Source organism: Scyliorhinus canicula, chromosome 7 (genome assembly GCF_902713615.1).
Source record: "Scyliorhinus canicula chromosome 7, sScyCan1.1, whole genome shotgun sequence".
Taxonomy (NCBI): domain Eukaryota; kingdom Metazoa; phylum Chordata; class Chondrichthyes; order Carcharhiniformes; family Scyliorhinidae; genus Scyliorhinus; species Scyliorhinus canicula.
The window spans coordinates 95,881,233-95,903,541 of NC_052152.1; the positions used below are offsets into that span (position 1 = coordinate 95,881,233).

At 49.1% G+C, this 22,309-nt stretch overlaps 1 protein-coding gene across 1 annotated transcript in view; it reads left to right on the top strand.

Moving 5' to 3' along the window:
• LOC119969209 (adhesion G-protein coupled receptor G2-like) overlaps window positions 1-22,309 on the top strand; it is a 280,716-nt gene that overhangs the window by 84,588 nt on the left and 173,819 nt on the right. Inside the window, exons 6-10 of the mRNA XM_038802509.1 lie at window positions 683-730; window positions 1,059-1,097; window positions 13,576-13,620; window positions 14,967-15,014; window positions 19,580-19,627. Of these exons, the coding sequence (XP_038658437.1) occupies window positions 683-730; window positions 1,059-1,097; window positions 13,576-13,620; window positions 14,967-15,014; window positions 19,580-19,627 (228 nt within the window). The remainder of the gene's footprint in view (window positions 1-682; window positions 731-1,058; window positions 1,098-13,575; window positions 13,621-14,966; window positions 15,015-19,579; window positions 19,628-22,309) is intronic.

The following is a 22,309-nucleotide window of genomic DNA, read 5'->3' on the forward strand; positions in this document are numbered from 1 at the left end:
CCCTGTACTACAGGTATGGGGATAGATCCCTGCCTGCTGGCTCTGCCCAGTAGGTGGAGTATAAATATGTGTGCTCTCCGTACAGCAGCCATTTCGTCAGCTGCTGTAGGAGACCACACATCTCTGTGTTATAAAGCCTCGATTACATTCTACTCTCATCTCGTTGTAATTGATAGTCAGAGAATCACCGGGGGGTGGCGTGAATCCCACCCCGCTGCTCCGACACTGGCTGCCGAATTCTCTGGTGCCAGGTTTCGGGCAGGGGTGGGGATCACGCCGCGCCGGTCGGGGGCTGTTGGCAGTGGTCCCCCCCGGCAATTCTCCGGGCTCCGATTGTCCGAGCGGCCAACTGTTTTCGGTCAGTCCCACCGGCGTGAAATGGACATGGTCCATCCCAGTGGGACCTGGCTTACAGGGCGGCTAGCAGACTCTTTGGGGAGGGCGCGGGGGGATCTGGCCCTGGGGGGGGGGGGGGGGGGGGGTGTCATTTGACTCATTTGAATCAACATGGCAAGTACTGAGGGAACTGAAAGATCTTTTTGAAAGGGATCACTTTCGTCCTGTCTGTATTTCTCTGGGATTTTCAGAAAACATGTGTAACTTTTAAGCATAATTAATTGTTTTTGCTGTTTAATGTGAAAAGTTGATCTTATCTGATTTACTACCTTGTACACCTTTACAGGCACTACTTCTGTCAATGTTACGACATCTTCTCTATCAAGCACAACAGGTAGTGGAAATATGATTTTTGAGAATGTAGTGATTTAAGGTTCGCTGTTTAAAACCAGAGCTGCTGGGATGATGTTCCATTGCAGCCAATCTCAACTGCATGAATTGTGATAGTGCCACATTGAGGTTGGATGCCTCTTAGATGTGTGGAGCTATGATCATATCCTTTATTTACTGTAATAGCCCGCACTGTTCAACACTTACAGTCAAACTTCTGGTCACCTTATAATTGTATTTTTCAAGCTTGATGACATTGTGAACCAAGGGTCCAAGCCCTTAATAACAAAATACTCATGCAACTGACTTATCCACTTGTAATCTATTTGCAGGGAATCCCTTCGTCACTATCACCACTACATCTATGACAGGTAATTGCAAATAATTGGTGTACATTAATGGACTAAGTTTTATTTTTATTGCTACGACTGTATGAATTTACATGTTTTTCTTTGCATCCTTGTTACGATGCTCATAGAGACTGATAACTATTAAGAGACATGGGGCAGGGTTTTTGGATGGCAGGATTTCCCGGCCTGTTCCATGGAGTGTTAATTAGCTGGAGCTGGAACATCACTCATCACTTGGTTGCAAGTCCTGTCTCAGAGAGCTTCCAGCAAATCTGATTGGCCGGCAGCCCTGTAGTTCCAGCAATGGGGCTATGAGCAGTCTCCAGATTCAAAGTCCCTAAGTTCTGGCCAGATAACGTGGATGGCCTTACGACAAGGTGAGGCCTGGTAGGTAGAGAGAGCGGTCTTGATAGAGAGAATGGTGGTGGTGGTGGTGGTGGTGGTGGTGGTGGTGGGGGGGCGGCGGCTGTGTAGGAGGGGGTGGGGGGGAAGGGGGGAGCACCTGTGGTGGGGGGGTAGGCTTAGTGGGGGTGGGGGCATGCAAACTGTAGAGGGGTTTGTTGAGGGATAGACGATTCCCTATGGCTCCCTCCACTTCCTGCCTGGAGCGAGAGTGGGGTGACCTACTGATGGCCTTCCCTCCAGCCCTGAACCTCTCCCACCAGCCTCAAAATTGAGACCGGATAGGAAATAATCCTTAAGTGGTCATTAATTGCCTGCTTAAGTGCCTCAATTGAGTCAAAAGTGGGCAGGTTGATCTGGGCCTCGCCTATTACACAGAGGCGTGAACATAGCCCGGTCCATCACGTGAAACTACTTCCCATCCATTGACTCTGTCTACACCACCCGCTGCCTTGAGAAAGCAGGCAGAATTATCAAAGACCCCTCCCTCCCGGGTTATTCCTGCTTCCAACCTCTTCCATCGTCCAGGAAATGCAACAGTCTGAGAGGATGCACCAATGGATTCAATAACAGCTTCTTTCCCATTGTTACCAGACTCATGAATTACCCTCTTATGGACTGCACTTATCTCTTCACATATCTTCTCCACTGAGTAGTACTGCACTCCGTGTACTTCACCTAATGCCTATGGGTTTAAATTGTGTATTGATCGTATGTTTTCATGTATGGAACGATCTGTCTTGACCGTACGCAGAACAATACTTTTCACCGTACCTCAGTAGATGTAATAAAAAAATCTAAATTTCAGACTGATCATGGTGAGAGAACAGTAATAATCATAATAATACAGTAAACTAGTGACACAAGTAAAGATAGATGGGTGTGAAATCTAATGGCTCTTGCAGACATGTTTACCAAGTGACCAGGTGTGGGAAATAAATATTCCAGACTACACAACATCTTGAAAAGACAGGCAGAATGATAATGGAAAAATGACCTGGATACTGAAAGATTATTGAAGGTCAGAAGTAATAAAATGAGTTTGGTTCAGAAGATCAAGAAGTAGAGAGTATGAGTAAAGATTAGGAACACCAATTGTCAAGAAAACACTAGTGAGTGTAGTTTATAGGCCCTCTTAAATGTAGCTATGTCATTGGATGAAGCATTAAGCACAAAATGATTGGAGTTTGTAACAAAGACATTGGCCGTGTCTTCCAGCGGTGGAGGCAGCTTGCCATTGGCTGGCGTCTGGTCCCACGGTATTTTGCGTGAATTGTCCATCCCACTACCGGGAAATGCGCCATGGTGAGTCAATTCCAGCGGTACTAGAAGATCCCGCTGGGGGAGGCACCAGAAAATCTCGCCCAAAGTAATTATCCTGGGGATTGTAATCTTCATGTAGGCTAAACAAACCAATTGGCAAAATTAGACTGAACATGAGTTTGTTGAATGATTTTATGGCAGTTTTCGAGAACAATATTTTTTGGAACAAATAAGGGCAAAGCCATTTTAGATCTAGGGCGGGATTTACTAACCACACCACCGCATGTTGTTTACGGCAGGGGAGGTGGCCTGCCAGTTGCATGAACCGGTCCTGCCATTGCCAATGGGAGCACCCCTCATGGCTGGGAAACCCGTGCTCCAGCATGGGACAGGAGTTTCCCACCGGAGTGACCAACTAGTAAATCCCGTCCCATTATTGTACAAGGAGACCGGGGTAATTAGTCATCTCAAAATAAGAGATTCTCTTGAATCTTAACCTTAAACAAAGGTAATTAGGGGAGGCCTTGGAGTAGTGGTATTGTCATTGGCCTAGTGATCCAGAGACCCAGGGTAATGCTCTGGGGAACTTGCCCTGGGGACCTGGATTCAAATCCCACCACAGCAGATGGTGAAATTTGAATTTTCTAAAAATCAGAAATGAAATTCTAATGATTGGCGAAATTCTCCGGTGACCGTCGCGATGCCCGGGACCCGGCACCAAATATGGCGCTGATGACTCTGGCATCGGGCCCCGTGAAACATCGCGTATTCTCCGGGCCCGAATAAGCCAGCAGCGGCGTTATGCCATTCACGTCGGCGTCACCCGCTGACATCGGGCGACGTAATCAACGCCTCCCGGCGTGACTACACAAAAGAGACCCCACCCCCCAACCCACCGGCACCCGCACTCTGTGATCTCTCTCCCCCCCCAACCCACCGGCTCCCGCACTCTGTGATCTCTCTCCCCCCCCAACCCACCGGCACCCGCACTCTATGATCTCTCTCTCCCCCCTCCCCAACCCACCGGCACCCGCACTCTGTGAACTCTCCAACCCCTCCCCCAACCCACCGGCACCCGCACTCTGTGATCTCTCTCTCTCTCCCCCCAACCCACCGGCACCCGCACTCTGTGATCTCTCTCCCCCCCCAACCCACCGGCACCCGCACTCTGTGATCTCTTTCCCCCCCCAACCCTCCGGCACCCGCATTCTGTAATCTCTCTCTCCCCCCCAACCCACCGGCACCCGCACTCTGTGATCTCTCTCCCCCCCCAACCCACCGGCACCCGCACTCTGTGATCTCTCTCCCCCCCCAACCCACCGCACCCGCACTCTGTGATCTCCCCCCCCCCCCCCCCCCCCAACCCACCGGCACCCGCTCTCTGTGATCTCTCCGCCCCCCAACCCACCGGCACCCGCACTCTGTGATCTCTCCCCCCCCCCCCCCCCCCACCCCCCCACCCCCCCCCCCAACCCACCGGCTCCCGCACTCTGTGATCTCCCCCCCCCCCCCCCAACCCACCGGCACCCGCATTCTGTAATCTCTCTCTCCCCCCCCCCAACCCACCGGCACCCGCACTCTGTGATCTCTCCGCCCCCCAACCCACCAGCACCCGCACTCTGTGATCTCTCCCCCCCCCCCCCCCCCACCCCCCCACCCCCCACCCCAACCCCAACCCACCGGCTCCCGCACTCTGTGATCTCTCCCTCTCCCCCCAACCCACCGGCACCCGCACTCTGTGATCTCTCTCCCCCCCCCCCCCCCCCCAACCCACTGGCACCCGCATTCTGTGATCTCTCCGCCCCCCAACCCACCGGCACCCGCACTCTGCGATCTCCCCCCCCCCCCCCCCCCCCCCACCGGCACCCGCACTTTGTGATCTCTCTCCCCCCCCCCCCCCACCACCCCACCCCCCACCCTCAACCCACCGGCACCCGCACTCTGTGATCTCTCTCTCCCTCTCCCCCCCAACCCGCCGGCAGCCGCACTCTGTGATCTCTCCCTCTCCTCCCAACCCACCGGCACCCGCACTCTGTGATCTCTCTCTCTCTCCCCCCAACCCACCGGCACCCGCCCTCTGTGATCTCTCTCTCTCTCCCCCCAACCCATCGGCACTCGCACTCTGTGATCTCTCTCTCTCTCTCTCTCTCTCTCTCTCTCTCTCTCTCTCTCCCCCCCCCCCCTCTCCCCCCCCCCCCCCAACCCACTGGCACTCGCACTCTGTGATCTCTCTCTCTCTCTCTCCCCCCAATCCATCGGCACCCGCACTCTGTGCTTTCTCTCCCTCTCCCCCCAACCCCAACCCACCGGCACTCGCATTCTGTGCTTTCTCTCTCTCTCTCCCCCCCCCAACCCAAAGGCCCTCGCCCTCTGTGCTTTCTTTTTTTTTTTTTTTTTTTTTTTTAAATTTAGATTACCCAATTATTTTTTCTATTAAGGGGCAATTTAGCGTGGCCAATCCACCTACTCTGCACATTTTTGGGTTGTGGGGGCGAAACCCACGCAGACACGGGGAGAATGTGCAAACTCCACACGGACAGTGACCCAGAGCCGGGATCGAACCTGGGACCTCAGCGCCGTGAGGCGGTTATGCTAACCACTAGGCCACCGTGCTGCCCTCCCTCTGTGCTTTCTGACCACCCCCCCCTCTCCCCCTCCCCCCAGGACCTGTCACCCACCTCCATGATGTACGACGTCAACCATCAGCACTGGTTGACGCCGTTAAATACCAGTTCTGAGTAACGCCGACGTGACCCGTGGCCACGTCGGCGGGACTTTGGCCCATCCGGGCTGGAGAATAACGGCAGCACAGAAACCCGTAGCCTCCCGCCGGCCCCCGCCATTCTCCGAGGCGGGCGGCGGGGTTGGCGGAACGCCGACTGTCTGCGGGTAGGAGAATTCTGGACATGGTGGGGGCGGGATTTTCGGCGGCCCTGGGCGATTCTCCGACCCTGCTGGGGGTCGGACAATTTCGCCCGATATCTGTGAATCCATTGTCAATTGTTATAAAAACCCGTTGGGTTCCCTCATGTTTGTCTGGAAAGGAAATCTGCCTTCCTTACCTGGTCTGGCCTACATGTGACTCCAGACCCACTGTGATGTGGTTGACTTTTAACTTCCCTCTGAAACGACCTTGCAAATCCCTCGGGAAATCTGGGATGGGCAATAAATGCTGGCCGTGCCAGTGACACCCACAACCCAAGTAAGAATAAAAACAAAAATCAGTATGAGGGGGGAGATGTGCATGTTGTTTTGGTTAACAGACTAAAAGCCATAATGGTGAATGAACAGTGGGAATATTTAAATAAATTATTCAAAATGTTGAACAAAATATACTCCATTAAAAAAAAAACAAGCTTGGTGGGAATGATCCATTTGTGGCTCACTAGGGAAGTTAAAGATAGTACTAGGTTAATTGAAGAGGTTCATATTGCTGCGTATTATAGCAGTAAGCCTTAGGTGAAGGGTAGGTTTTGAAACTTGCTAATGATGACTGGAAAGTTGATAAAAAGGGGGAAAACAGGATATGAGAGTCTCACAACCAGGGATAATAATAATCAATAATCTTTATTAGTGTCACAAGTACACTTACATTAACATTGCAATAACGTTACTGCGAAAATCCCCTCGTCGCCATACTCCAGTGCCTGTTCGGGTACACTGAGGGAGAATTCAGAATGTCCAATTCACCTAACAGCACATTTTTCAGTACTTGTGGGAGGAAACCGGAGCACCCAGAGGAAACCCACGCAGACAGTGACCCAAGCCGGGAATTGTACCTGGGACCCTGGCGCTGTGAAGCAACAGTTCTAACCATTGTGCTACCGTGCCGGATATAAGAACCAATTGTTAGAGCTTTTATAATCAAATAAAAAGAAGAGTAGCTAAAGTAAGCATTCCTGCTGTTCAGGCAGAGACAAGGAAATTATCATGGGGAATGAGGAAATGGCAGACATTAAACAATTGGGGCGGAATTCTCCGCTCCCCACGTGGCATGGGAGAATCGTGGGAGGGCCTCCCGACATTTTTTACGCCCCCCTGGCGCCCCCAGCGATTCTCTCCCCCCCCCCCCCGGCTCGGAAAAATAAAACGGCGAGCGGCGATTCTCCGAGCCCGATGGGCCGAGCGGCCGGCCCTTCACGCCCGTTTCATCACGGCAGCAACCACACCTGGTCACTGCATTCATGAAACGGCCGCTAGATGCCGTTTGAGGCATCTAGGGGCCCGATTGGCACGGGAGCACCACGACTGTGCTCGTGTCCAAAACGGACGCAGTCTTTCCCCTCCGCCGCCCGGCAAGATCAAGCCGCCACATCTTGCCAGGTGGCTGAGGAGAAAGACGGCCACCGCGCATGCGCGGTTCGTGACATCTGCGCGATGAAGTCATCCGCGCATGCATGGGTTGGAACCAGCAACCCGCGCATGCGCGGTTAACCTCACAAATGCGCCGTTTTGCGCGTCATTTCCGGCGCGACAAGGTCGCGGCCGGGAAAGACGGGGGCCCGCTCCTAGCCACCTGGGTGGGAGTGAATTAGATGCGGGGAGCGGGCCCGAGGCCGTCGTGAACCTCGGCCGATTTCACGACGGCCATCCCGATTTTTATCGGGCACGGAGAATTCTGCCCCAATTTTTGTGGTCACAGTAGAAGATACAAATAAATACCAGAAATAAAGGGACAAATAACAATGAGGAACTTAAGACAGTTAATGCCAGCAAAGGAAAATAAGTTGAGAAACTTAAGGGACTGAACACTGACAAACCCCAGGACCTGGTGCCTTACATATAGAATTCTAAACAAGGTAGCTGCAGAGAGAATTGGATGCAGTGGTTTTGATTAAATTGCCTGAATTCTAGAAAACTCCCAATAGATTGGAAATTAGCAAGTATAACACTACTGTTCAATAAAGGAGGGAGGAGAACAATGGGGAAATATAGGCCAGTTAGCTTAATATCATTTGGAAAATTCTGTAATCTATCAAGGAAGCTGTAACAGTGTATTTACAGAATCATAACACATAAGGTAATAACTGAGAAACAGAACAAATAAGTATAAACCCAGGCCATTATAATATATTACTATAAGTAATCAACGTAGAGTAGGTAAGTAAAGTTAGCCTAAGGGAGGGAAGTAAATATCCTTCTTATATAGCTTATGTTTTGTTCAAAGGGAGGAAATAAGGAGCTTAAGACTAGTCATGGCAAGAGAGTTTGCACCTGTGATATATTCCTCATGCACTATGTGGCAAATCAAGGGCTGGTTTAGCTCACTGAGCTAAATCGCTGGCTTTTAAAGCAGACCAAGCAGGCTAGCAGCACGGTTCGATTCCCGTACCAGCCTCCCCGGACAGGCGCTGGAATGTGGCGACTAGGGGCTTTTCACAGTAACTTCATTGAAGCCTACTCGTGACAATAAGTGATTTTCATTTCATTTCAAATCATGCAAGCTTTAATTGTCCCTGGTGAGCACACATGCAGAAGTGTGTCCAACTGCAACTACTTTCTAACCTCATTTCTGAGGGTGGATTGATTGGAGCATCTGCGATGCTGAGCAGGTCATGGATAGCACATTCAGTGAGATGGTTACGCCGCAGGTGAAAGGGCAGAAAGGGCATGGGTGATCACCAGGCAGAGTAGGGGAAGGCAGGCTGTGTAGGAGTCCCCGTGGCCATTCCCCTTTCCAACAGGTACACCATTTTGGATACTGTTAAGGGAGATGACTGTGCAGGGAAAAGCAGTGGCAGCCAACTTCATGGCACCATAGGCGGGTGTGCTGCACAGTTGGGGAGGAGGAAAAATGTCAGGGCTATAGTGGGTGGGGATTCAATTGGAAGGGATACAGGCAGGCGTTTCTGGTGGCCGCAAAAGAGACTCCAGGATGGTATGTTGCCTTCATGGTGCCAGGGTCGGGGCATGCTGAAGGTGGAAGGCAAACAGTCAGAAATTGTGGTACACATTGGTACCAACAAATCTGGGAAGAAAAAGGGATGAGGTCCCGAAAGCAGAATTTAGGGACCTAGGAAGTAAATTAAAAAACAGGACCCAGAAGGTGGCAATCTCTGGATTACTTCCGGTGCCACATGGCAGTGAGTGTAGAAATAGAAGGTTAGTCCAGATGAATATATATAGCTGAAGAGATGGTGCAGGAGGGGGGGCTTTATATATCTGGGACATGGGAACCGTTTTGGGGGATGGTGGAACCTGTGCAAGGCGAACGGTTTGCACTGGAACCAAAATGGGACTCATGTCCTTGCAGTGAGGTTTGCTCGTGTTGTTGGGGAGGGTTTAAAGTAACTTGGCAGAGGTCTGGGATCCTGAGAGAAGGTTCAGCAGGGATAGATGCACATCCAAAATTAGAGGAGCATCAAGTGAGTCAGGAAGACATAGAATGTCTAGACCAGTTAAGTCACAAGGGAGTTTTGGCAAGATTGGATGGTATTTATTTTAATGCGAGGAGGCTAACAAACAAGGCCGATGAATTGATGGCACAAATTAAAACATGGGGTATGATGTCATTGCTGTCACTGAGACATGGTGGAGAGGGGGGCAGGATTGGGAGCTCAATATTGCAGGATACAGAATCTTCAGGCAAGACAGGGAAGGAGGTAAAAGAAGAGGCAGTGTCATAATTTTGATCAGGGAATCAATTACAGCAGTAAGGAGGGACCACATCTTAGAAGGCCCTTCAACTGAGGCCATATGGGTAGAACTTAAAAACCAAAAAGGAGCAATCACATTGGTCAGTGTGTTCTATAGGTCTCCAAACAGTCCGAGAGAAATAGAAGAGCAGATATGTAGGCAAATTTCAGGAGTGTAAAAGTAATAGGATAATGATAGTGGTGGATTTCAACTTCCCCAGTATTAACTGAGGTAGCCATAGTGTGAAAGGCTTAGAGGGAGCAGAATTCTTAAAATGCATGCAGGAGAATCTTTTAAGCCAGTACGTAAAAGGACCTACAAGAGAAGGGGTGGTCCTGGACTTAATTTTCGGTAACGAAGCTGGGGCAGATGGTTGAAGTAATCAGTGAGGGAGCATTTTGCAGATAGTGATCATAACTCTATTTGATTCAAGTTCTAAACTGGAGGAAGGCCGATTTTAATATGATCAGATATAATTTGGCTAGAGTAGACTCGGAGCGGACACTTTTAGGTCAATCTGTGACAGAACAGTGGGATGCATTCAAGAAGGAAATAGGGAGAATATAGGCCACCATGTTCCAATCAAGAAAAAGGTTGAGACCAATAAATCCAGTGAATCCTGGATATCGAGGGATGTACAGCATTGGATAAAAAGAAAAAGGGAGACTTATGGCAGATATCAAGGGCTCAATACTACAGAAGCCATAGAGGCATATAGAGCGTGCAAGAGGGAACTAAAAAAGGAAATTAGGAGGGCAAAAAGGGGACATGAAAGGATACTGGCAACGAAAATAAAAGAAAATCCTAAAGAATTAAGAAAAGTTTCCAGCAAGTCTGTGGTAAAAGGTGCTAGCACAGATAACTGTCCTGTAAAGTCACAGAGTTGAAAAGGCATTGGGTTGTGAGAGGCCAGAAAGGTACTGGAAATTATTTTTCGGTTTGCAAGATTTTACACAGCCTATGGAGCATGAGTTGAAATAGCTATAAAAGTTGGTGGCTTGATCTCAGATGATGTGTAAAAGTAGTAAGACAAAGGAAAATCATGGACTGGATTCACTGCGTCCTCATTCAGCAATGAAATGGGTCTGTATGATCCACATTCTGTCGGGTCTTTATCTTTTTTGTGTATCAGTGAAATTGTGGCCTGCACTAGCATGGTGGGCAGGGTGCCCCTTGCCAGTGAATCTGCAAACATGTTCCTTCGGTCTGGGGCCAGGACTGTTTTTTTTCTACAAAGTTTTTGTAGAAGTCCGCCGGGAACCGGTCCCGGCACCTTCCCCGCCTGCATGGAGCTGATGTTCTCCAGGATTTCTCCCCGGTCTGTTGGTGCTTCCAGGTCCCCCCGTCTGTCTTCCCCCTCCACTGACAGTTCCAGTCTGTCCAGGACCCGTTTCATTCCCGCATCCCCGTCGGGGGGCTCAGAGGTGCACAGTCCCCGGTAGAAGGCCTCAAATGCCCGATTGACCTCCTTTGGGTCTGTCACCAGTCCGCCTCTGCTGTCCTTCACCTGCGCTATTTCCCTCGTGGCTGCCTGCTTTCTCAGCTGGTGAGCTAATAGGGCGGCCAGCCTTGTCTCCGTGTTCGTAGAAGGTGCCCCATGTCTGGCGGAGTAGGTACACTGCTTTCCTGGTGGACAGCAGGTTAAAGTCCATTTGCAGCTTTTTCCTGTCCACCAGCAGCTCTCCAGTCGGGGCCGCGGAGTACTTTCTGTCGACTGCCAGGGTGGAGTCCACTAGTTGTTGCCTGGCCACCCTCTCTTCCCTATCTCTGCTTGCCTTGTAGGCTACGATCCGTCCTCTAATCACGGCCTTCAGTGCCTCCCAGAACGTGGAGGGTGAGACCTCCCCGTTTTGTTGTTAGTAACATAATCTCCTATGGCCTGTGATGTTTTCTGGCAGAAAGCCTTGTCGGCCAGGAGGTCCATGTGCAGCCTCCACGTGGGTCACTGGGCACGGCCTGTCTCCAACCTCACATCCATGTAGCGTGGAGCGTGGTCGGAGATAACAATCGCAGAGTATTCTGCTTCTGTGATCCCGGAAGCACCGATTTCCCCACTGCAAAGAAGTCGATACAGGTGTACACCTTGTGCACTTGTGAAAAGTATGAGAATTCCTTTTCTCCTGGCTGCAGAAACCTCCGTGTGTCCACCGCCCCCATTTGTTCCATGAAGGCCCCTAGCTTCCTAGTCATGCCAGTTGTTTTCCCTGTTCTGGGGCTTGATCGGTCGGTCAGTGAGTCCAGCACGCAGTTAAAGTCCCCCCCCCCCATAATCAGTCGGTGTGTGTCAATGTCGGGAATTCTGCATGGTCTTCTTTATGAATTCTGTGTCATCGCAATTGGGAGCGTGCACATTTACCAGTACGACCAGTGCTCCTTCCAGGACACTGCTGACCATGACGCACCGTCCACTTGAGTCCATAACTGTCTTGGTTTCTGTAAACCTCATCCTCTTGTTATTTAGGATTGCTACGCCTCTAGCTCTTGTCCAGTAATATGAATGGTACGTCTGTCCCACCCAGCTCTTCCTTACCAATAGTTGGTCCTTCTCCCTCAGGTGCATCTCTTGTGTATAGATTATGTCTGCTTTTAGGCTTCTTAGGTGGGCAAAGACTCTGGATCTTTTTACTGGGCCAGTGAGTCCCCTTACATTCCAGGTCACAATCCTGGTGGGGGGCTTTTGATCCCCTGGTCCTGCGGGATCTCCTATACTTACTTGTTGGATGAACCCCTGCACTTCGGGGTTTCCCTTTGTTAGGGGGCCGTCCAAAATGGCCAGGGTCACTGCTCTCACCATGAAGTCGGGGCCCCTGCGCTCAGGGTTTTCCCTTTGTCTAGGGGGCACCCAACATGGCCGCCAACTATGTGTACGCCATGAGGATGCGCCCCTGCACTCCAGGGTCTCCCTTCGCCCTGATGCCCCCCCGAGTGGCTGTTTGTGGTAACATCTAAAGACATCAGGGTGATCAATGGCGTATCAATGTACGTGCAATTTTGTAGATGTGATGAAGAAATTTGGCTCAGACAGCTATTCAGCTGAACATTATCATTTTCACAATCGTAACTGAGGGTTTAATGATTTAGAATTTGTATCAGAATATCTGGGCCAGGATTGTCTGAGCTCGAGCCGGGTCGGAGAATCGCCGGGGGGACACGAGAATCCCGTCATGCCACTCCAGTGACTGGAGAATCGGCGTCAATTGTGCCGGCATGGTCGGCGCGGCGCCGGTCAGGGGCCGTTGAAAGCAGCCCCCGCGGTGATTCTCGGCGCTCGACAGGCCGAGTGCCCACCGAGTCCTGCCGCCGTGGTTTACATATGGTCCCACCCGGCGGGATCTTGGCATTCTGGCTGCGGGGGCCGTCCTGGTGGGGTGGATGGGTGGTTCCGACTCTGGGGGGTCTCCATGTTGACCAGGCCCGCGATTGGGGGCTACCAATCGGCGGGCGCGCTAATTCCAGGGGGGGGGCGCAAGGTTCCTCCACGCCGGGCCCCTGTAGGGCTCTGCCATGTTACGCGGGAGCTGGTGCGGAGACGGCAACCACGCGCATCCGCCGGCGCAGAGACGGCCGTCGCGCGCATGTGAGGACCTGCGCTGTTCATCGTGCACATGCACGGACCCGTGTCGGCGGAGCAGGCCCGGCTTTCGGCGCCGGAGCAGTGCACAGTACTCCAGCGCCATTTTAGCCCCCTGAAATCCGGAAAATAACTGGGCCAGGAGGCCGGTTGACATCGGCGTACACCACGCCGGTGTTTACGCTGCCGTCAACACTTGGCCGGGATTCTCCGAAATGTTTGAACTGAATTATATTCAAAAGTTATTTTTGACAACATTTTTTAAAGTTTTGACTAAGAATCAATATTGCTTCTAATGTAATGGGGGGATTGTTGGGTTACGGGTATACGGGTTACGTGGGTTTAAGTGGGGTGATCATTGTTCGGCACAACATCGAGGGCCGAAGGGCCTGTTCTGTGCTGTACTGTTCTATGTTCTATGTTCTATGTAAGCTGGTGCAGGAATATAATTCAGTTCGAGATTATGGTCAGGAATTGTAAAATTCATAGAACCATTACAATTTTGCGATATATTCTTGAATGAGTTCACATGTGACATAATCTTTGGACATTTAACAAAGTAATGTTACAGACAGGCCATGACTATTGATTGTCTGTCTCATCTGAAATATTGTACTTTCCTTACAGTGACCAGCACTATTGTTAATGTGACAGCTCTGCAGCACACAGCAGGTGATCAGAATTTCTCTTTGAAAATTATATGAATATACGAAACCTGATTTTGAAACTGAATATTTCAGAATTAGAAATTAGGGGCACGATTCAAATGAAAAAAATCTTTGTAAAGTTTCGGACGGGTTTAGCGGAGTGCTTCATGACGGCTGCAGTGCTGAGAAACACCTCACTATTCAAAGGCATTTTGCCGTCTTTTTTGGACTCCGCAGTTTCTCTCCACTGAAGCCCACTTCAGTCATTTCCTGCTGGCGAGCCCAGTTCAGGGCACCATTTTGGAAGTGTGCCCTAATGACCCCCCCCCCCTCTCAACCCCCCACAACTTCGGTGATGCCTCTGGGAACACACCTTGACTCCCCCTCCATCTAGTAAGCCCACCCCCCCCCCCCCAAACCCGGGCCCGATCCCTGACGGTGTCAACCTTGCACCAGGGTACCTTGGTACTGCCACCCTGTCAGTGCCACCTGGGCATCCTAGCCTTGCCAAGGTGTACTGTCAGGGTGCCAGATTAACAGTGCCGAGGGGCGTGCCAGTGTGCCACCCTGCCCTGTGTCCAATCACCCAGGGGTCTCTAATGCCCTGGGAGAACCCCCAGGTACCATTACGGCTGGTCCACATTTATGGAAATCAGTACTAAATGGCGCCCTGGTACAGCCGTTGGATCATGTCGCTAGGTGAATCCCGTAAATGTATATTTAAATGAGCCTTTTCGTTAAATCTTGTGAGCCATTTCGAGCGTCGCAAATCTCATGAGAGGCCTCTTGCAAGATTTTTTTTTTTTAAATTTAGATTACCCAATTATTTTTTCCAATTGAGGGGCAATTTAATGTGGCCAATCCACCTACTCTGCACATTTTTGGGTTGTGGGGGTGAAACCCACGCAGACACGGGGAGAATGTGCAAACTCCACACGGACAGTGACCCAGAGCCGGGATCGAACCTGGGACCTCAGCGCCGTGAGGCAGCTATGCTAACCACTAGGCCACCGTGCTGCCCTGGCCTCTTGCAAGATTCAACGACCTCATCCCCGACACCAAGTCAGACACGAGGAAGCCGCAAAATCAACCCTAAGAATCAAACAGGACAGAAGAATGCCATTAACCCCAATCTACATGTTCTACCTCTTTAAAAGAGTAATTGTGCTTATTCCCAGACCCATAACATTTATCTGTACACGTGTAAGATTCTTATTCTCACGGGCCTATCCAACTCGCTTTAAACATTATTTACAGAACCAGCATTGACCACGATTTTGGGTAGAATAGTCTGAATCCCGACAAATTTCTGAGTGAAGAAATTATTCCCCATTACCCCTTACGATCTAATATCTTGATCATTTTTTACAGACACAACTTTCTTCAATGTTACAGGATCTTCTCAATCCATCACAACAGGTACCTGGCAATGTGCTTTCTGAGAATGTAGTGTCTTAAGATGGTTTATAATCTGAGAGAACTGCTGGAATGTTGGTCCAGAGATGCTTATTTCAACTACATGTGTTGTTAAAGTGCTGTATTGTGCTTGGATGCCTCTTGCAGATACAGCATTCATCGTCTATAATCTCCACCAATGATCAGCACTTACTGTCAAATTTGGCATCACTTCGTAAATAAGGCTTTACAACCTTGAATATGCTGGAATCCCCTGTGCTGGGGGCTTTATCCACATAATACAGTTGGGGTGATTTGCAACAACATTGGAGATGAAGAGGTTGCTGTATCAGAGTGACACCTGTTGCATTTCTCAGTTTCTAACCACTGACTTTGGGCTCATTTGTAAAAAGTTAGTCCATGCACTATATTGATAAAAATATCCTACATCCAACTGGACTGCCTGTAATCTTTCAACAGGTAATACCTTTATCAACTCCCCTGGCGCAGGCTAGTGGCAAATAGGTATTTGAGGGATTCAAATTTTTGAAGTGACAGCTGAACATTAATGGAACAAAATGTTACTTTTGTTTCCATGACAGCGTGAAGGCACTTGTGCTCCTTCATACCAATGCAGAGTTTTGACTCATTCTGCCCCTCTATTCATTTCCTATCACATCTGCTTTCAGATAGGCACAGATGCCTATAGAATGCCAGGACCCATGGGACAATCAGATATTATTAACTTGTCACTGGTTCGATGGCACTGGGATTAGAAACTAAGTAAAACAATATATTCTTTATTCAGAAAAAAAAATTAAAACTGATTGAAAATGGCATATATCGACATCATAGGGAGAAATGATCTATCAAAGTTAGTCCATATAGTTTGTTTGCTGGTATGTGGAGGAAACACAGGCTAGACAGCTATACCTCAGAAGATCATCAACGGCACAATTTAAATTGGGAGAATTGCTGTTGATACTAAGACTTCAGAATGCAATCATGAATTAAATTCAAAAACCAAAATTTAATGACAAAAGTTTATGTTTGACTAAGAATAGATGTTGTTTTCATTCAGTACTGTTAGCATTGGAATCTGTTGCACAAAATGTTGGAGGAAATAGTTTGAATGCAATACACAAATGAATAATTGAACATTTAAATTATTATTCTTTAGTTGATCTTTTGCGAATATTTTTCACCTGCGTCATAAGCTATGAACAATTCACAAAGGGTGAGATTCTCTCGCCCCCACCGTGTTGTGTTTCTCGGCAGCGGGAAGTGCACCTCCATTGGCCGATGTGGGATCTTCTGGTCCTGCTGCTGCCAATGGGATTAAGCCTTGAATCCAACCTATGCGCCAGGAAACCCACAGCGAGGGTGCACGTGGGTGGGAACAGAAGATCCCGCCAGCGTGAACAGCCAGATGATTCCGCCCAATGTTGTTTATCTGAGCAACAATCTTGTACTTTCCTCGGAGCAGACATGACTTTTGTTAGTGGGACATCCTTTCCATGGAACATAACGGGTATTGAAAATGGGATCCTAGAAAATATTAGGAATATGGGAACCTTGAAGATCAAAACAAATATTTAAGAATGACAAGAAACCTTTGACCTATCATAGATTCAGACAAAGCAGAAGCAGGCTTTTCGTCCCAACACATGTGTGCTGACACTGTCAAGGAGCTGTCCAATTAGTCACCCATGCACATCCACTCTGCGCTCATAGTCCTGAGTGCTTTTCTTTTTTTTTAGATGCAAATCCTATTCCCTTTTGAAAGTTACCATTGAACCCGCACTCACCACCAGGCAGTATGAACCAGATCATGACAATTACCTAACTGAAAATAATTTCTCATTATCGCTCTGGTCCTTTTATTTACTACCCTTGTTTTTTGCCGTTGTTTTTTGCCTCTGCAGGGAATGTCTCGCCAAGGCCACACTCACCTGATTTAGCTCATCAGTGCAGGAAGAGATTGGGGCCCCATTTTTAATTGCCGCCCGTTCTTTCAACCCCCCTCCGCATCCCCACCACTGCCTTACCCCCGCCCCCCCCCCCGTTACTGCCCCCCTTGTGTCCCCCCTCACCCCACCTCTAATGGGTAGAGCACCCCTGGCATGGACAACCTGGCAGTGCCTGGCCAGCCTGACAGTGACACCTCGGCACCCAACAGTGCCTCATGGTAGTACCAAGGTGCCCTGGCAACGCCAACGTTCCCGGCTTCCAGCAGGAGTGTCAGGGTACCACTCTGTCAGAAGCCCAACCACCCGGGGTCCTCAATAGCCAGGGAGACTCCCCAAGGTGCCAATTTGCCTGGTCCACGTTTGTGTCGACCAGTGCTAAATGGTGCCATGTTGAGGTGTCCCAGGCGAGGTAATTAGTTCCCGGGCCTCAGGAGAATCCAGGGCGGGTTTTAACGAAAACGCAAACAAAGTCCCATAGCGAGCGCATTTAGCCGCATGTTTTCCCTGCTCACAGCACCGAGAAGTACAACGTTATCGAACAGCACCCAGGTTAGATAGAGGGCTTCAGCAGGGGATGCACAGGAAAGACTGCTCATAGCCCCATTTTCTGCACTGAGGACCTCCCAATGACGTCCAAATCGTTGGAGCCCCTGACATGATCCCCGACACTCACCAAGCCTCAACTCACAATGGGAGGGTCCCCGCAACCCCCCAATCGCCACCACGCATAAAATGGCAGATTGGCCATGTCAACCTGATACCCTGGCCCTCCCAGCTGGTAATGCAATCGGGGCATCTTGGCAGTACCAGACTTGCATCCAGGTAGCACTGCCAGTGTATCTGGGTGACATCAGCAGTGCCAGGGTGCCATCCTGCCCAAAGAGCATGCTACTTGGGGCCTCCAATCCCCTGAGGGAGCCCCATGAGTGCTGATCCATCTGTCCCCATTTGAGGAGACCAGTTTTGAACAGCGCTCGTCAGAGGTCTCCAAAATGAAGGGCATAGATCCCAATGCCTCAGGTACCTCTGGAATGTGCATGTTAAAGTGAGACTAACCGTCTTGCTCTAATATTGAGATTTGCCAAACGTAGGTGGGAATCACACCGCAATGTCTCGTGAGATTGCATTAGATCTCGCGAGGTGTTGCAAGCCGGGTAGATGCCGGGAGCGGGGACTCCCTGTTTTTCAGGCACAGCGTGGCTGTTCGATTGCACCTGATGGCTCATTTAAATATGTTAATCTGCATCTCGCCCAGTGCGGGCGAGATCCAGATCATGACGTCTTGTGAGATTTCGTGAGATCTCGTGTGGCATTCCTGGTGTCGTGAATAAACTGCCTCATCCCGACACCAAGTCAGCCACTATGAAGGGCCACGCTGATGTGTTCACTCAAACATGGTGATGATGGAAATCTACTTCAAACAAGTTAACTAACTCAAAGCATTTTACAAGGAATTCCTTGACCAATATCACCATCTCATCTGTGACAGATAATTGCAAATATATGTTTGAGATATTTGAGAGGGATGGCTGCCTAATGAACATAGTTGGTGACAAATTCTGCCCCCTCTGTTCAACTGACATCAGCAATCTATTAATGTGCACAATGATGGACGCGGAGGATCCGACGGAGAGAATAATGGTTAATCCAATGGCATTTGTCAAACAATCTTTAACATTGACACTGCTAGGGCAGCACGGTGGCCTAGTGGTTAGCACAACCGCCTCACGGCGCTGAGGTCCCAGGTTCGATCCCGGCTTTGGGTCACTGTCCGTGTGGAGTTTGCACATTCTCCCCGTGTCTGCGTGGGTTTCGCCCCCACAACCCAAAAATGTGCAGAGTAGGTGGATTGGCCACGCTAAATTGCCCCTTAATTGGAAAAAATAATTGGGTAATCTAAATTTATAAAAAAAAACATTGACACTGCAAACTCAGAGAACCACAATTTTTTTTTTCAATGACTCAAAGAAAACCACCAGAGGGGATAACATTGCATCAACCATTTCTCTGAACTTTATCAGTTTCATAGTTGACATTGGAGTTAAATGTGTAAGAATTAACAATTTCTAATTTAATATTAACATCTCTAAAATTCATTTTGTTAGATCAAATTAAACTCAAAATTGGGGTTTGACAACAAAGCGTTTTAGTATGACTGCAAATGGTTATGCTTCCAATCAGTACAGACAATGCTGTAACTTGCCTCCAGAAACTGTTGGAGGGAATGGGCTCATTTATTAAACTCAATACAAAAATTAACATTTTACAATCCCAGTAGTTTACCTGCAGCAGAATCTTTGAACAATTCTTTTGTTTTAAATTTTGAATACCCATTTAATTTTTTCCAATTAAGGGGCAATTTAGCGTGGCCAATCCACATACCCTGTACACCTTTGGGCTGTTGGGGCAAAACCCATGCAAACACGGGGAGAATGTACAAACTCCACACGGACGGTGACCCAGCGCCGGGATCGAACCTGGCACTTCGGCACCGTGAGGCAGCAGGGCTAACCCACTGTGCCACCGTGCTGCCCTATCGGTGGACAATTTGATAAACAATGCTATAGGCAGGATGTGGTTTGTGATTGTCTAATCTGAAATCCTGTACTTTCCTTACAGTGAACAGCACGGTTGTTAATGTGACACCTTCTCCACAGGTCACAACAGGTACTGAAAATATGCTCTTTAAAAATATCAGAAATGTAAGAAACCAGTTGTTGAAATTAAATATTTAAGAAGCACCAGAAACTGCTGTTGCGATTTATCGTAGAACCATCCAACACAGTAGCACCGTACAAAACAGGGGTGGTGATTCTGACCATCCTGCAGGCACTGTGATAGAGTGATTCAGTTAATCCCACTATCCCTTTCTTGCAGCATAGCCCTGGAGTTATCTCTATTTTACATACAACTCACATTCCCTTGAGATATTTATGAGTCAATCTCCTTTCATTGCCTGTTGAGGAAGTGCATTCCCAATCTTAACAGCTCACTGAGTAAAAGTAACTTCTTCCCTCTAGGTCTTTGCTAATTAACTTAACTCCGTGATGTCTGGTTACTGATCTTTCTGCCAGTAGGAACTGTTGCTCCATATTCACGTTGTCAAAATCAGGCACAACTTTGATCACCGCTGTTAAATTTCTTCTTGATCCTTTCTGCTGTGAGGAGAACAATCCCAATTTCTCTCGTTTCGCCATGTTCTGCCATGTTGTGCCAGTCAGGGGGTTGGGGGTCGACGTCCATCACTCCTGGGACCTGAGGACATCATCTAAGAGGTATTGAGGAAATGCGTCACTGTAAGGGGTGCTGTGATTTGGATGTTAAACTACTGCATCATCTACCCCTTCACATGGATAGAGATTATCCCCATGTCACTATTCTGGAGGTAAACAGAGGAGCTTTCCTGGTTTCCTAATCAATATGCATCCCATTATTCCAAAATCACTAATACACCTCTTTATGGAAATGAAAGTTGCCAAAGTCCCAGATGACCATAGGCTGCTTTCCCCTTTGAGGGGGAGAGCTGACTGGGGGTAATTTAACCTGAGGGTCACTACACCTCAGGCGAGGGGAAAGGTTGAGAAGCCGGCGCCTTCATGGATAACCGCAGCCGGTATGGGAATTGAACCCGCGCTGTTGGCGTCTCCCTGCATAATAATAAGATAATAATAACCTTTTATTGTCACAAGTATGAAATTACTGTGAAAAGTCCCTAGTCGCCACATTCCGGCGCCTGTTCGGTTAAGCTGGTACGGGAATTGAACTCACGCTGCTGGCCTTGTTCTGCATCGCAAACCAACTGTTGAGCCCACTGAGCTAAACCAGCGTAATGAACCAGCCATCCAGCCAACTGAGTGTGCCAACCCCTTACCTCTTTATTATTCGGCTGCTTTAAGTACAGCCATGATTGCACAACTTGGTTGACATATTTCCTCTCTCACAACAGTGACTAGGCTTCAAAAATATTTAATTTGCTGAAAGCTGCTTTGATGCTTTGATATCTGATGTCCTGATATCCTAATATGTCCTGAAAGCATGATATAATTTTAAATAATCAGCTCTCCGCACCCCACGCCAGGTGGGAGAATCGCGGGAGGGCCGGGAGAATCACAACACGCCGCTCTGGCAACCCCGCGATTCTCCCATCCCTCCCAAAATGGCGTGTCGCGTTTTTCGACAGGCCGCTCGGAGAATCGCTGCTCGCCGTTTCTCACAGCGACCGGCGATTCTCCGGCCCGAACCCGACCGGTTCACGCCGGCGCCAACCACACCTGGTCGCTGCCGGCTTGAACAGCGCATGACCGGTGTTTGTGGGGCCTATGGGGGGGCGGAGGGAGGATCGAGCACCACGGGCGTGCTCAGGAGAAGTCTGGCCCGCGATCGGTGCATACCGATCGTAGGGCCGGCGTCTCAAAAAGACGCACTCTTTTCCTTCCGCCGGCTCGCAAGATCAAGCCGCCCTGTCTTGCGGGGCAGCGGAGGGGAAGACGGCCACCATGCATGCGCGGGTTGGCGCCGGCCAACCCGCGCATGCACGGCTGATGTCACTTAGGTGCCGCTGGCCGCATCATTCCCAGCGCGCCGCATTAGCCCCCCGGGGGGGGGGGGTTAGAATAGGGGGCGAGGAGCGGCCTCCTACGCCGGAGTGAAACACTCCGGGTTTCACTCCGGCGTCGGCTGTTTGTCTCCCGATGGGAGAATTCCGCCGCTTGTACTTTGCTTTCATTAAACATGACTATAGTTAACGGGCCGTTCTCTCCATGGAACAGGACAGGTATTGAAAATTTTCTCTTCAAACATTGAGAATATAAGAAACCTGAGGTTGAGATTGAATATTGAAGAATGAAGTATAAAACATGACAAAAGTGTGCAATTCAATCTCACCTGCATGTTCTGGATCTTTGAAAGAGCACTTGTGCTTAGTCCCAGATCCTTGCATTTTGTCTGTATCCCTGTCAGATTCTCATCCTCAAGGATCTGTCCAACTCCCTTTTTGCATTATTTATACAATCAACATCCCCACCATTTTGAGTAGAGTATTCCAGATCTCAACAAGATTCTGCGTGAAGAAAATACTGTGCATCTCACCTTGCGGTATAATATCAAACTCATTTTTACATTACTACTTACTACTTTTTTTAATGTTGCAGCATCTTTTCCATCAAACACAACAGATGGTGAAAATGTGCTTTCTGAGAATGTGGTGTTTTATGATAGTTATCGTTACTAATCAGAGGGAACTGCTGGAATGTTGGTTTAATTATGTTAATCTTAACAACATGAATTGTGAATCACTATGCTCTGCTTGGATGCCTCTTATAGACACAACATTCATTTTCTATAATCTCC